Raw genomic sequence first — 15549 nt, forward strand, 5'->3', positions numbered from 1 at the left:
GTGGCCTCAGAGAGAGTTAAATGTATGCGCTTCACACCTCTGTGATACTTGGTGTCTTTTGAATCACTGGGTTCTTGACTTAAATATAACATCAGGTTCAGTTTGTTTGAACGATGCTTGACTGCACTACATGCATTTGTAATGATGTCCCGTGCCTCTGTTCAGTCAGCTTGCCCTGGGGTGAACAACAGGAGCCGTCTCGCTCCCACGAATGCTGAAATCCTTCTTGTGAGAGAGCGGAGGAGAGCGTGTAAGCAGCGTGAGAGCTGTCCACAGCCTGTGGTGCTGAAACACTCACATGGCCCATGTCTGTACAAAGCAGCTGGAAGAGGACCTTGGGGAAGGAACGGAAGGAGGAGAGGGCGATTCCAAGCGCATTAGTCCTGCTTCATTGGACTGAGGTCAAAGTTCAAAGCCCAGGGTCACACTGCAACAGTGAAGGGGATTCAGCTGTTATGCTGTGCCTCCCTGCAAAAAGCAATTTGTTTTCAGGGGCCTTTTAAATGGCACCACAGTGTGGGACAGGATTTTTTTTTTATAGTGGCCTGAGTTTCTTTCAAGGTAAGAGAATGAGAGAAAGAGAAAGAGAAGAGGAAAAACAGAAAGAGAGAGCTGAAAGACAGAAGGATAAAGTCTGTTTGCAAGCAAGACAGATAAATACAGATAGAGAGATCAAAATGGAGAAGAAAAAAGAAAAGGAGAAAGAAAAAGGTGAAGACAGAAACAGAGAATAGTAAAATAAAAAAAATAGCAGTGTGTTTTGCAAGTCAACACAGCGCAGCAGCCTTCACACATGTCCTTGATATGGAAATGCTGGCTCAGTGCTCACATCACGTTTTGACGGCGCGTACGGGAGGCATCTTTTTCCTCTGTGACACTAGAGGTGAGCACTCTGTTTAAAAAGCTGTGGCAGATAGGGAGAGAGAGGGGGGGGGGCATCCCTGAGCCTCGGCTGTCCCCAAATCCCTCATCCAGACAAGCTTGATCTCCATTCACAGACACAGACTCAGCTCTGTTATTCGTTTGAATAGAGATTCCACATTCACTGGCCGTCCAAAGCCTATCGCACGATTTCATCAGCCCCCAAAAAAACAGCCTCTGGAAAGTGTGATACAGAGTGCAAGCAGTGCAGGTTCCTTAGTATGTGTGGTAAGTGAGAGTGGAGAACAGCATTCAGATGGAAAGTGAACGGGGGAAGGAGAGAATCTATGAGTATGCGCAAAGTATGCATGCAGTGAATCCCAGTACTGACACAAGAGGATATAAATTCAACAGCGAATTAAGAAACTGATGCCTTATGAATGAAGTGCTGGCAACAAAGTTGAGCAGATTGTGCTTACCCAAAGAATATGACCACTGCTTACAAAATAGATTTTCACAAATCAACTTTTTGGATTAAAAACTGTGCAGGAACAAAATTAGAACTGTCATGTAACAACTTCGATGTTGATCTACAGCTTTGTTCTTCACCTTTCAGCAAACACTGTCACGTGATGACCTGAAAAGACTGAGCACGTTCACGGTCATGCTCAGGACTCGATAACAAGACACAGCAATCTCTGCTAAAGTGCATGCCTGTGGGCCGTTGTGGTGATTGAACCTATGACCTACTCTAAATGAGTGGTCTGTCTAACCTGCATGCCAACCTGCCACGGGCGTTAAACATTTTATTATGGCTAATTACTGTTACAATGATTTAAGTCTCCTTGGAGGCCAGGAAAACTGCTGCTCGCCTGGTTTTAGTTCACATTCCTCTAAACACAATCTCAAGTCAGATCCTCCCCATCCCCTCCTCCTCTGTGTCAATACATCAGCGAATCTGCTTGGACTGAATACTTCCCTCCCGGTCAAGAGGCTGTCGAAATGAGACCTAGTTTATTAAGATGGATGTGCGGGCAGGGATGAGGCAGAAACTGCCCATGGCTGCCCTACTCCAATTTCCATCTCTAGCCTGACAGCTGTCAATAACATTGCTATCTCTACCTGTAAATTATACTAATGCAGACTGACAAGAAACCTGTCCTACTCCTGCAGGCAAGGCCACTCAGCGGACCTGCAGTCGTGACATAACTGCTGGGCTACACACAGGAAACACAGGGGGAGAGTGTATTGTAGCAGGACAAAGGTGATTAACCACAGCATGAATGCACACATGTCCACATAAAGCCTGCACTCACCTACACCTCAATCTTTGACTTTCTCCTCTGAATATAAAGTCTGATGCCGCCATCTAATGCCTTCCACAAATGAACCCCGTTCAAGGCCAGATCAATGGGCAAAGGCGGCCGTGCATAATTTTAAGACCTTCTGCACACTTTGTGGTTTGGCTAAGTACCTTCGCCAAGGTTTAATATCTCAAGGTTTGCTTATGAGTCTAGTTGGGTTGGCATCATGTGCAAAACTGCAGTGTAACTTTGAGGTAAAGGATGTCTAACAAACTCAAAGAAGGTGAGAAGTTAGCGTCAGTAACTCCAAACAAGTCCTGGGATACCTGTGTTCCAACCTCACATTATGGTGTCTAGTTAAGCTTATTTGTTCAGCTTAATTATGTAAACCCAATTTCCTCTCTAGGATCAATAAAATTCATTATGCTCAGTTACTTTGTCGATGATAATACAGGACAAATATATGGCGGTCTAGTAGTTGCAATCAGTCATCTCTTAATGCAACCATGGACTTTTATTCAGTGAAGCTGCACATCTTAAATGTGTTTAATGTAGACACAATTCAGCTTAAGTGAAGAATAGTTTCCAACAATACATAATTGAGTACTAAATATTCACTAGGGTTTAAATGAAGCTACTTTAATGGAACTCTGCAGGTCAATAATAAACACAACAAATTGAACTAAAATAACTTTGTCTACTTTTCCTATAATTAGTACTGTACCAAACTACATGATTATTTCTTTAAATTATTGTTAAATTGTGGGTCTGTATAAGTAAAGCACTATCACTGATTCTTCAATTTACACTTACAGTCTGTGTGTTCTGTCAAAAAAGAGTTTGAGGTACAGAATAACATCATTTTTTAAACTATAGAAGAAGAAAATACACAAAAAAACAAACCATCACTGTAGAAATACTTGATGTTAAAACCTCTACCCTCTCACCTCTGTCTCTAGGAAGCGCCTTAAGGCTCTCTTCTTCTTGATGCTTTTGCGGCGAACATACACGGCCACGCTGAGCGCCAGAATGACGATGATGAATAGACCGCCAATGATGCCAGCTGCTATTAGCGGGGTCCTGTAGAGACGGAGGAAGGGGAAAAAACATTAACTTTGCTGAAACATTAAGAAACTAAAAGGCACTTTGAAAGAAAGTGCAAACCTCAGCCAATACTGAGGAATTCTCCAACCTGCTGTTATACTAAGAAACAATCCCACTTCTGATTTAAGCCTGTACTTTTAGAATTTGTAATCCTCAGCTTGATTAAATTACAATATGTAGGAAATATTTTAATGTTAAACTAACAGAAAACCTAACAACAGAGTTTTAAAAGAGGCCCTGTCAGCATGCAAAAGCAGTAAAGTTTTGCATATTGCAAACATACAGTAAACAGTTGGTTCTTTGAAACTAACTAACTCCACTACACTGTAGCTTTATAAGCAAGTACCTTCTTTTTTGCTGTTCTTAAAATGCGGCTGGTGACATCTCAGATCACCATGGGTCCCATTTCTTTGCTAACAACTTGCTGGAAGAGTTCACACACCCTCCCAGTAGCTTCTATCCTCTTCCTCAACTTGTTTTCCGCTCTCTCTCCTCTCATTTTATAGCTTCACAATCAAAAACAAGCTCAGACACACAAGTAGGCGGCTGGTTTTAGGAAAAAATGGGGCTCCATTTCCACCACTATGTTTCCAAATAGGCCAACCCTACTAGAGCACAGCTATTTCCAGGTGAGAGTTGTTTCCATTTTCACAGGTCAGAAGAAAAATCCTTTGAGGGTATGTGCTCCTTGTGCTTGCAGCTGCACTCTACTATAAGGGTTTCATTATATTTCAGCCAGTCACCTCTATTGTGGATGAGACTTACAGTAGCTTTATCTGAATTTAAAACTTCAAACAAATGAGAAATAAAAAGTGCCTGTTCTTCACAAATTGCTTCTGAATCTTCAGGGGGGGAAATCTGCTTAAGACGGGCCTAAAGGTTGGAAGTTAAAAGCTCTTTCGATTCACTAATGATGACACTAATGCATTTGCCATTTACATACCTTTTGCACTTGTGTCTAGTGTTATGCAAACACTCAATTCTGTCCTTCTATTACTCTCTTTCTTTATCCTTCTCTGCTTTGCTTCCATCCTCATTCCATTTTCACCCTAGCGCCTGAGTCGTCTGTGCCATAGCATAAAATAACACCCACTTCTACCTGATACTTGAAGTTCAAAACTCTATTAGTTGTAGAGGCCATTAGCAGCTAATGGAAGATTCATGTACCATGGAGCTATGGTAGACCAAGGTGCTGCAGCGTTTGCCGTATCAATTGTGACAGACCTAAAGAAAGGGGAGCTCGAAATTTACAAAGAGGCTGTGGGTTTCGGCATAATGGGATATACAACCATGTGGTGAATGGTAATGTGGCAGTTTGGAATGATTAGGTCAAGAGGGGGTAGAGAGACAAAGGGAAATGACAGTGGAAAGAATCCTATTGGGGGAAATAAAAAGACATGAAGTAAAAAAAGAATAACACCTGAGAAGGGAGTAAAGGGAAGTGAAAGACACGTTTACATGTAGCCCAGGAGATGAGGAAGAGGAAAGAAAACAAATAACTGAGTGAGACAACGCCTAGGTGAGCGACAAGGGAAAGGACTTTTCTAATTAGGAGGGAAAGGCTTACAGCAGAACTGGCAGGACGGAGTCACCAGATGAGAAAGGGGAATAATGCCACTGTAAGAGCAAAAGAACAAGTCAGGGACTAGAGACTCAGCAGAAGCCTCCCAGAGAAAAGCTAATGTCTCATTTCTTTTTTCCTCTCAGGACCTTCTCTTTATGTGTTTGCTGGTTTGGGTGAATTCAAACGAGTGGCACTCTTTAGAGTTTGCTCTAATTGAAAAGATCACTTCTTTTTATAGGTGTTTTAATAGCACCGCTGTTGTCTTCAGGCTGTTTAGGCTGTGAGGCTGTTCACACTGCCACATTTTCTGCTCAAGTTACTAAAAGTAACAGTGGTAGAAGTGTCTGTTGAATGTTGGGTACAAAACTGAGACAGAGCAGCAGCGCTGTGCTGTATAAGTTGTTAATAAGTATGATGAGAGACAGTATTTAATAGAGTCTTTAATGAGTAGTGGCAGGATCTGATGGTGGTCTCCCAGTCCCACATTACAAATGTTTCCTGAGATCCCTTACCTGTCCATCATCCCGACACAATCTTGGAGTCTTGGCCCGACGCACCTGTAGGGCAGACAAACCAGAGAGATCATCCATTAAATCGGAGACAGGTTATGAGTAAACCTCATGTTGTCTTTTTCCCACGTCAATCAACTGTCACTGGACAGGGACCTGTGGAAAATTGAATCCTGAGCACGGCTGACCACTTGTCAATATGACAGGAAGACGCGTTTGTGTGAAAAAGCGCTGTTCTCGTTTGTTTCATGTGACATTTAAATTGATTTTCGGACTGAGAAAACATTCCTGACTCATTTGGTTCTCAGAACATTTGAACAAGGTACTGTGTTAAACCTTTGGGGAAATTAACAAAAGTCAAATTGCAATCTAAGAAAACTAATGCACCCTTTTCTATCTATTAAATTTTAATATCTGCTATAGAAAGAGACTTTACAAGGGACAGTAAGGCTGTTTGTTTCTACACTCAGCATGAATTCCTTACCTTCCTTTTAAAGCTGAAACACAGGCTGAGTAATGCTGGGTGTGAGGATGTGGACTAGATGCAGTGTCAGGTTAGTGTTGGTGGCATTTGGGTGACTATACATTATGTAAACTAGGATAAATTATTTTAGCATCTTTAACCTTTCTGTTTCTGTTCTCTCACTGCATCTTTGTTTTCGGCCACAGCACTCAGCAGTTTTCAGCAAAACATCTGTTTAGCTATCTTTGGACATGGAAGACTGATATAGTAAGAGGCCAACCAGTGAGCAAAGTGGAACAAAAAGCGGCCTGGGCGTCAGATATTCCCGCTAGAAGGTGGTGGAGATCAAAACAGAGCTAAAATAAGAGCGAACAAAGTGATGTTATTGTTGCTTTATAGCTGCAGGATGTAAAAACAGGCAAATGTCTGCTAATGTGTATGAAATGAACTAAAAAGATGATAATATGTTACTGTTATGTTCATATGTGGTTTCTGCTTCCAGCAAGTGGCTGAGAATAACAGTAAATAAAAGCTATTTTAATCCATTATGACTCCATCTTCATTTCCATGTCCGTGAATCAGGGGCTTCTCCTCAGATTCAGCATCTTTTACAGAATGCCATTTACTTTCAATCCAAATACTTTTTTTTCTTACTATCTCAACAATCACAGTACTTGAATTTACTGTAGTGCTGATAACACGCTGGTCCACGAGAAGTGCAGTTCTTACCATTAGGTAAGCAGGAAGTGATTAGAGCAGACTCTTAGCTGCTCATTAATTCTCCCTCCTTGAGTGGAGGACTTTGAACAGCAGGATAGACACAGGAGAGCGGGTTTTGAATGCTCCTCTGTTTGTGTATTTTCTGTGTGTGAGTGCAAGTTGCACAGGCACACGAAACACAACAAATTACATAGCAAATTAGGAGAACAGGCTAACTTTGGAATTAAATCGGTGACAACTGTGGCTCCTCCAAAGCCGCTTCGTTGTCAATTAAATGGTGCACCAAATAGCTAATTAGCGAGCAATCAGTGTCTGTATCCAGCGGTGTGTGTGTGTGTGTGTGTGTGTGTGCTGAGCCACACAGTTTCCTTCTTGAATCAACGAGAGAACAAAGGAGCTGTGTGACAATAAACATCACGAGTGACGTACAGAGCACACGGTTCTCTTTTTCTTCTCAATAAGGTTGAAAAATAAAGCTTCTGATTAATCCTCTCCCTCATTGAAAAACCTTTTTGCCTGAGTCTGGTCCTTTACAAGCTCCAAAGTCGCTGTTTTGACCTCTGATCTCTGTAATGTCTCTGGCTCACACCTTTAAATACCCAGCTTTAGCTTCTATATTGCCTTGTCATCTTATCATTCTTCTACAGGCCAGGATAAGATGACAAGGCATGATGGAGGCGTTGTCATGCCAATGACAGATTAGTGATGAGAGTCAGAGACATGCACATGTGTGCACCTCTATCTTTCCTTCTACTGTTACATTATTTGTCTTTGTCTTCTTTTAAACGGTGCTGTTATTATCAGTATTTACTGTGTAGCTGCTGTAAAATGAAATGACCTCCTGCTATGTGAGACTTTGCCACCTCACATCATCTCTCCAATCATCTCTCTGTTGCTAGGTTTCAGAGCTCAAACTTTATTTGCTCAGGCCAAGACGCGCTCCGCCTCAGCTCCTTACCTATTATCTTCTTTCTGTTCTCTGACTCTACAGCTGTTTCCCTAATGGTACACTCCCAGTTTAAGTGAAAAATGTAAAAGGCCAAGGCTCAAGTTCAAAGACACAGCCACACTGACTTCAAAAGACCAGCTTGAGAGGATGAAGACCTAAATGCAGCATGCTGGTAAGTAAAGAAATTCAATTTTCTCTACATCCACAGTCTTGATGTTTTTGAACAGTTGTAAAGTGAATTTGTAGAGAAACAGGAAAGCGGGATAGTGTCTAAACTCTTTATTTACACACTTGTTTTTCAGTCTCTGTGGACCTGTGTTCTCGCTTCAGCAGTCAGACAGAACTAGACGTCTGTTGGGTCACTTTAGATTTAACTTTGTCAACTGTATTGCACTTGCACCCGTTAAATTACACAAGCACAAACACACTGAGGAGTATTTATTTTTGATTACTCACAGACTAATCAATTAACTGTCCCTTTATGTTCATGTAAATTTTGTAAGTTTTGTAAACAGTTTAAAAAACCTCTTCCCGTGACCTTTTGCTCCACTGTCACCAGCTCCTACCTCTTCCACCACTTGCAAAAATTCTTTCTCTGTCTTCCTTATTTTACATTTTTTCCTCCGTATAACTCCCCCTGGCTTCATATTTTCTTACTGTCTCTCTGCAACCATTCCTTCATTCAGTTCAGTTCATCTGCTATGTATCCCATATGACCTTAAGGGTCAGCATATTCTTCTCCTGACACCCCATAAGCCAACTACAAGTCTGGGACGCTAGCTTCTCCAAGATTAGGTCTTCTTTCCTATGTTACTGATTCTTTCCTGCCCTCCTTGGAAGGGCGGCACCACATTTCTGTGAGGCCACCTCCGTGTAATACAGCATGTCTTCACGATGCTTTTAACAGCTTAAAAGCACCTCAGCCAGAGGACACTCAAGAAAGTATGAAGGCAGGTAAATACCTAAAAAAAAACACATTAACTTTTCTATGCAGACACACATTTTTGAGTATTATGCCTGTCTTACCCCTGGGTGCAGTTGGCATGGCAGGGATGACACTCGTTGTTGGCCTTGGCGTATTTGAAGATGAAACTGTTGGCTCCCTGCAGTCCATCAGGACACTTCTCCACGCAGTTGGGTCCATCTTTGAAGTAGAGGCATTTTACGCACTGGTCTGGGCCCTGAGAAGAGAGCAGAACAAGGATGAGGGAGATGAGAGGATGGGTTAGGTAGAGGTGGTGGACAAGGTTTGAATAGAGAAAAAGAGGCAGAGGGTGCAGTAAAGGGATTAGTCAAAAAGGGAAAAGGGCAAATGAGCAGAGAGACAGAAATGTAGAACAAAATGATCAGCAAGTAGGTGAGGAAAGGCAGCACAGGAAAATAAAGTTATAGCAGATGGAATGGGATAAAGGAAAAGAATGGATGTATATAGAAAATACATGAGGAGAAAGCAGGATTGTAACAGAATCAAATTCAAACCTGGCGAATCATGTCAATTTGCTCACTTCCTGCCACGGCTAATGTAGCTGGAAGGACCCACATGAATTCCATTCAGTGATTTATAATGTGTTGAGCAAAGTTGCCTAGAGTGTATTCTGCTGCACCGCTGTTAAAATTGGCAGAATGCATAAGGAATCGAGTCATGTCAAAGTACAGTGCATCGAATGTGATGGAGGAGATGTCAAGTGGTAACTGAGCACAAGCTCAGCTGGAGCAAAATTATGAATAAGTGAGTTGCATAGCTGTGTGTGTGTGTTTCTAAGTGTATGAAAGCAATACCAGGAAAACTGTACTTGTGCTTGAAGTGATGAAGGTGCTGACTGAAATGCAAGCTTACAATTGTACAAAGGTGGGCGTGTTTTTGTGTGTGTATGCCTGTTGTTGTCAAGGATGTTGTATTCTGGGGGGCTAAGACTGATTTGTTGCTAACGACGAGCACAGTGACCTGATGGACAGCTTCTCACAATCTGACCGGTTCAGTCACACGCCGTCAATAAACATTATTCTCACTTTGCATGTTTGTGTGTCTGCATGCGTGTGTGTGGGTGCACGCAGATGTCTGAATGCATTCAAGTATGTCCACGTATGCCAGATGAGTGTGTTTGTGTGAGAGCGCCTGCGGATGATTGACTCTGGTGTTATTTACTACTCAACTGTGACCAGCATCTCAAAGTCAGCAGGCTCCGTGCATCCGTGAGGACCCTCTCTCTTTCTGTTCATCTCTTATTCTCTCTCTTTCTGTTTAGACTGAGACGGTCATAAAAGGCAACATAACTACTTGATTCCACAAAATAAGTCTTACGTTCCAGCAGATACAACTTTCTTTAATGTAACACTACAAATGTGAAATTAACCTCTGTCTTTGGCATAAAGCAGACACTTCAAATATTTTTTTTTTGGAGAAGAAAATTGTGCTTCTCACAAGTGCGCTTCCTTTGTCTCTTGACAGTAAATCGCTTTCTTTTTTTTCAATGTACAGGACTTTATTTGCTAAACCCTGCCTTAGGACAAATATGGAGCACCAGCTATGAGGGAGATGTTACTGTTAGGTCATGCAGTGCTCACAGGCTTCTTCAGAATGACCAGAAGAGACAGAAACAGAGATGCTGTACGTGAGAAACAAGATATTCTGCTTAGATCTCAGGCTTCAAATATAAAAGTGTAAAAGTGTTCTCAAGGAGGAGTTAAGGATTGAAACTTATTGTTTGTTTGTATATTTGAAAGTATATGCTGAGATAAAAGTTAAGACAAAGGAGAGCAACTTGAGAACCATCACACATTTTTATTAGTTAAAATAAAACTATGTAAAATGAAGAAAAATGATTCTCCCATATGGAGATAGAGCAGATTTATCTCAACTTTATATCAACTTTTGATATTAATCTCATTATCTACAATTCAGACATATAAGAAATTAATCAAAAGACCATACAGGTGGTAAAATAATCTTCAGTATAAAGAACAATCTAGGGAAATGGAGGCTGTTTAGTAACTTTCTTTACCTATAGTAAAAGCCCTAAACCCATTATTTAAAACAAAAGGGATAAAACACTCACAGCGACACAGCTACACACATTCATACTTGTAAAGTTTCTGTAATTTGGACACTGTAAACGTCACAGGAAACAAAATACATTTGTTGAGGAGTATTTTTGGGTGTTAATAAGTGAGTATTTTTGGCACCATGACACTGTGTGTAGCACTGTCACTGACTACGTTCATTATAATGAAGAAACATGTCACAACACTATGTCTCGTGTTTTATTAGAGTCAGGATGGGCTTATTTTGTTGTTTTAATGAGATTTGTGTGGAAGATTTTCACCAGAATGTGATGTGAGTTTAAGCTCTTTTAATCCTTTTAACTAAAATATTGTTTCCCTGTGGCCTTCAATCATGTTACAAAGGTCCTTTTACAACAAGAACTATCAGATATCCAGGATACTGTGTCGAGTTTGGGGGTCTCAGGTAGTTTTAATAAGCAGGAGCCTCCAATGTGACAGAGGTGGTTTCAAATAGGCTGGCAGAGAGTTGGCTAACGAGGGTGGGGTCATGCTATGGTTTCCAAAGATGGAACCCGTCACAAGAGCATGGAGGTGTGTGCCACAGTTGTGGGTCTTTCAGAAGCATCACACCCCTTAAAATAACATAATGCACAGCTGTAGATGAGCAGATGGGTTGTGCTGTATCTGGTCATAGATTCATATTTTATGTGTATATATTTTTTTATATTTTGTAGAGTCATGGTGTGATCACATCAGAGGCAAAAAGTAACTTCATGGGAAGGTCAGAAACTGATATCATTTTGCTGTTTTGAGTATGTGTATGTGTGCTTGCCAAAAGCAAGCCTCCTAAGATAGCTACAGTAGTTTATCATTCCTCCCATTAACCTAGCATTCACCTTTGCAAACACAGCACTTATATCTTCCGAAATACTGTGTGTAAAATAGATAGACTCCAAAAAATAAGTTCAAAATCCACTTTACCCACACACGATGTGAGTCTACCCGCTACAGAAAAACGAGAGGAGTGGTTTTAATGTAAAAGTCAAAAGTCTAGCTCTAGAAAGTATCGTTAATTAAAAATGCCTTTCAGTTTGAGAGTGTCTCAGGTGGATTCGGAAGAGTCTTACCTGGCCAAGACATGTCATAGTGTTTCCATCCATCTTCTCACACTGGCTATCACACTCCAGACACACAGAACCGTTGGCAAATTCACGCACCTCCCTGATAGAGATGGGGAAATCAAGATAGATGTGCATGTATTATAGATTTGAGAGAGTATCCACATTGAAATATTGATTAAGAGCCTGCTGGAGGAGGATTTTGAAGTATGCTGTTTGCATATGAGTGCTGGCTATAGAGTGTATGGGTGTCTTTTGATTTTAAACCAACATGTGATACAGCTTCAGGAAAGCAAGGTTAAACCATCATTTACCCATGGCTATCTCCAAATCTCCGACCTAAACTGAATGCTAGAGTGCCCAATGGTAAAGTACTTTATAGGGCATGAAACTGAATCATACGATGCAAAGTTAAGGCAGAGTATGGTCAATATAAAGGATCAAAGAATAATGAACAACTTTTTAAATCATGGGCAAACACAATGAGATGTGTGGAGGAACAAGGAAATGATAGAAGAGGTGGCGGGAGGGAGAAAAGGGAAAGAAGAAAAGCAAAGAGGAGGGCAGAGCCAAATGTTAACTTTGTATTGGATGAGGGGGGAGGAATGGAGTGTGAGAAGGAAAAGCAAAAACAGATGAAAGAAATTAAAAAGAAACAGTCCAAGAAATGTGCTTTTCATCTTTTCACATCACTGAGTTTATGCAACTAGTGAAGTTCTTACAAATATACCAGATATTTTATTTAGCCAGTTAGATAGATGCATATGTCTCATGATGATGATTTTGTTTTTCCACTAACACTTCTGAAGGAATAGAGTTGAACAATACAGCTCAACACAGGGTTTATAAAGTACTGCCATTACACCAGCAGGAGATGCATAGTGCCTAAGGGAATACTGTTGACTCCTTATACGTGTGAAAGTGTGTTGTCAATAACTGCTGCTGATCAAAACACTTATGAGAGGGATCAATTAGCTGATACAGATGACAGAAATCCACAGAGCATTGTTCTAGTGGTGGGATAATGGGAATGGCTCTGTATGTGTTTTGTTTGTATTAGCATGTAATGCTAAAAGGGTGGAATGAAGCTTCAACAGCTTCCTCCTCGTGAGTTGATTTTATGTGCTGAGACTTCAGATTTCCTGCAGGTATGTGTGTTTTATGCTTTTTCATGTGGTGAATATTGGATAAAAATCTTTCAGACCTGGTTGTTCAGAGGCTACAAAAAAAAGCAAAGGCAGATTCTGTAAGATTCTCAAGTTCATCTGTTTCACAGTAAGAGCAATAAATGTGAAGATAAAATAGTTCTCTTTTACTGAAACTTAATGTTAGGGCTTTTTTTCTGAATGGTGCTAATGGTTCATCAAGTTCACAGCAGTCATCTCAAACATCCAAACATACAGTATCGTCGAGTGCCCTTTTATTAATAATGTTTTAGGTGGACTCAAAGGAAACTCCCATTGCTCCCTTTACATTTCTCTGCCGTCTTTCTTTCCCTTGTTCCAAATAAATTAGATTTCTCTCCTGGAAGCTTTGTCCAGGGAAATCCTTTAGAAAAGGGCCCAGACAGTGAAGAGATGTCTCTTTTGTTGCAGGAGGGAAAAAAAGTACATGGAGGAAAATGGGTGAGAGACAAAGACCTCAGCAGCGGTGCTCCCCAGGGTCATTTCTATTCCGTCAAAGCCGTTCCTCCTGATTGGCCCCCTTCATGGCTGGAGTGTGCGCCAAGGCCCCATCTGGGGTGGCCCGATGGGGGATTAGCCCTGTTTTAGCTGGAATTTAAACAGGACTGTGGCCACCCTTCATACCTCCAAACCCATGGCAAGCCAAAGCATGGCAAACCCACCAGAGCAACTTTTTTAATTAAACACTTTCAACACCTCCCTAATCCGCTTCCTTCTTCCTCCCCCAACCCCAGTGGATACCTTCTCAGATGTTTTCTTTTCCCTTCTTGCACTTCTTTGCTCTTCCTTTGTTTTATTCAACAGACGTATAAACTGAAGGGAATTAGTGCCTTTCCTCATTAAGAATGGAGACATATAATGAGGGCAAGCAGAGAAATGTTAAGGTTTCAAATTGTCAACCTAAAAACATACAGTGGAAAGAAAAAGTATGTGGAACCTTTGGAATTTCATGGTTTTCTGCATTAATTTGTCATAACGTGAGCTGGTCTTCATCTAAGTCAAGATTATAAACAAATGTGCCTAAAATAATTAAACAAAATAAAAAAATATGATCTTTCATGTTTTTATTGAGAACAACTATAAAACCCTCATAGTGCTACTTGAAAAAGTATGTGAACACCATGGTAGAGTCAATGTACTCTTTCGCAAACTTCAGGCGTGCAGCAATGTTCTTCTTTAGCAATCAGTGGTTTCCTTCGTGGTGTCCTGCCGTAGACACCCTGCTTGTTCAATGTTTTACGTACTGTAGACTAATTAACACAGATATTAGGCCAGTTCCAATGATGCCTTCAAATTATTGGCACTATTACAGTCACTTGGGGTTGCTTCTTTACCTCATTAATAAGTGTTTGTTGTGCTCTTGGGGTCATTTTGACTGGCCGCCCACTTCTTGGTAGAGTAGCCCCAGTAGTCCCAAAGTGTCTCCATTTGTAGATTGTTTGCATAACTGAAGGCTGGTGGTTTCTAAAGTCTTTGTCTCACTTTGTAACCCTTTCCAGCTTTATGTAAATTAACAATTCTTGACCATAGATCCTCTGAAAGTTTCTTTTGGTGAGGCATGGCTCAAGTGTGTTCTTATTTTGCAGAGCAAACTCAAGTCAAAGTAGCTCAAGTCCACACCTCCAAACTAATTGTCTTATTAAGACTCCAGGTATGCTAACGCAAGACTTCAATTAGCTTTTTTGAGGTCATTATTGCAAGGGTCCACATACTTTTTCCACCAGCACTATGAGGGTTTTATATTTGTTCTCAATAAAGGTATGATGGATCATATGCCATTATTTTAGGCACATTATATTTGTTAATACTCTTAACTTAAAGACCAGATCATATTCACAGATCACAATCAGAAACCATGAAGTTTCAAAAGGTTCACTTACTTTTTCTTGCCACTGTATTTAATGAGCAAACACTAAAGTCTGAAGAGATACAATCAAATAAAATAGATTCAGAGCATAGGGGGATACTGAATTAACTTATACTACACCATACTGTCGAAATAAACCTGAACTTCAACCAAGCTTTTGGAACCAGTCATTTATGTGACATTGAAATGACTAGCAATATTAACTGTAAAACGCATCTCTATGCAGATGACATCATACTGGTTCTGCATAAACATTCAGAAACATAGAAAGAGGCATTCATGATATCAATATGATTCTCCAAACCTTTTCCTTTTTCGGCCAGTCACTAAAGCAGATGAAATGTACTGGATTAGCAACAATAATGACAAAGGAGACAAAGTCACTATCTTTGTCAGACTTCAAAGATACACACAATGTTGAGTACCACAGTACTGATGTTAAATTTAGAAATTAATGCTACATAAATGAAACGTGTAGTTATAGCATTTAGTTTTGAGTCAATGAATTAATACTCTCCTGATTATGAGAGTCATGCTTATTCATCCTACAAAGCTTCTGTGCAGCATGTCAGTATTATGCTTTTTCACTTTTCAGTTGCATTCTGCGCTAAGCACTGTTTTTGTAAAATGTTTTTTCGTAATGCTTTTCTTAGTGCTTTCAGGGAATCAATTTATGTCCTGCAGAAAACAAATAGGAACAAATGGTGATAGGACCATATACTGTACTTGCCATAATAAAAACTGATGACATTGACCAAACTACGTTTTGAAAAGTTTACATGTACATGGGGGCACTTTTGAAAAAATCCAAACTAAATATATCAAGGCATATGGATTGAAGATGGACATACTTTTAAAGTTCATAAAGACAAAAGTGGCAGCTGAAACTGTGTTGTCTGTTTT

The 15549-nt window shown here is 40.5% G+C and overlaps 1 protein-coding gene across 1 annotated transcript in view; it reads right to left on the minus strand.

Annotated features, from left to right (window-relative positions):
• LOC113164835 (receptor tyrosine-protein kinase erbB-4-like) overlaps window positions 1–15549 on the minus strand; it is a 213877-nt gene that overhangs the window by 32753 nt on the left and 165575 nt on the right. The window contains exons 14-17 of the mRNA XM_026364347.1: window positions 11605–11698; window positions 8501–8655; window positions 5346–5390; window positions 3113–3245 (exon numbers count right to left, since the gene is read on the minus strand). Of these exons, the coding sequence (XP_026220132.1) occupies window positions 3113–3245; window positions 5346–5390; window positions 8501–8655; window positions 11605–11698 (427 nt within the window). The remainder of the gene's footprint in view (window positions 1–3112; window positions 3246–5345; window positions 5391–8500; window positions 8656–11604; window positions 11699–15549) is intronic.

The sequence above is a fragment of the Anabas testudineus genome, chromosome 2 (genome assembly GCF_900324465.2).
Source record: "Anabas testudineus chromosome 2, fAnaTes1.2, whole genome shotgun sequence".
Taxonomy (NCBI): Eukaryota; Metazoa; Chordata; class Actinopteri; order Anabantiformes; family Anabantidae; genus Anabas; species Anabas testudineus.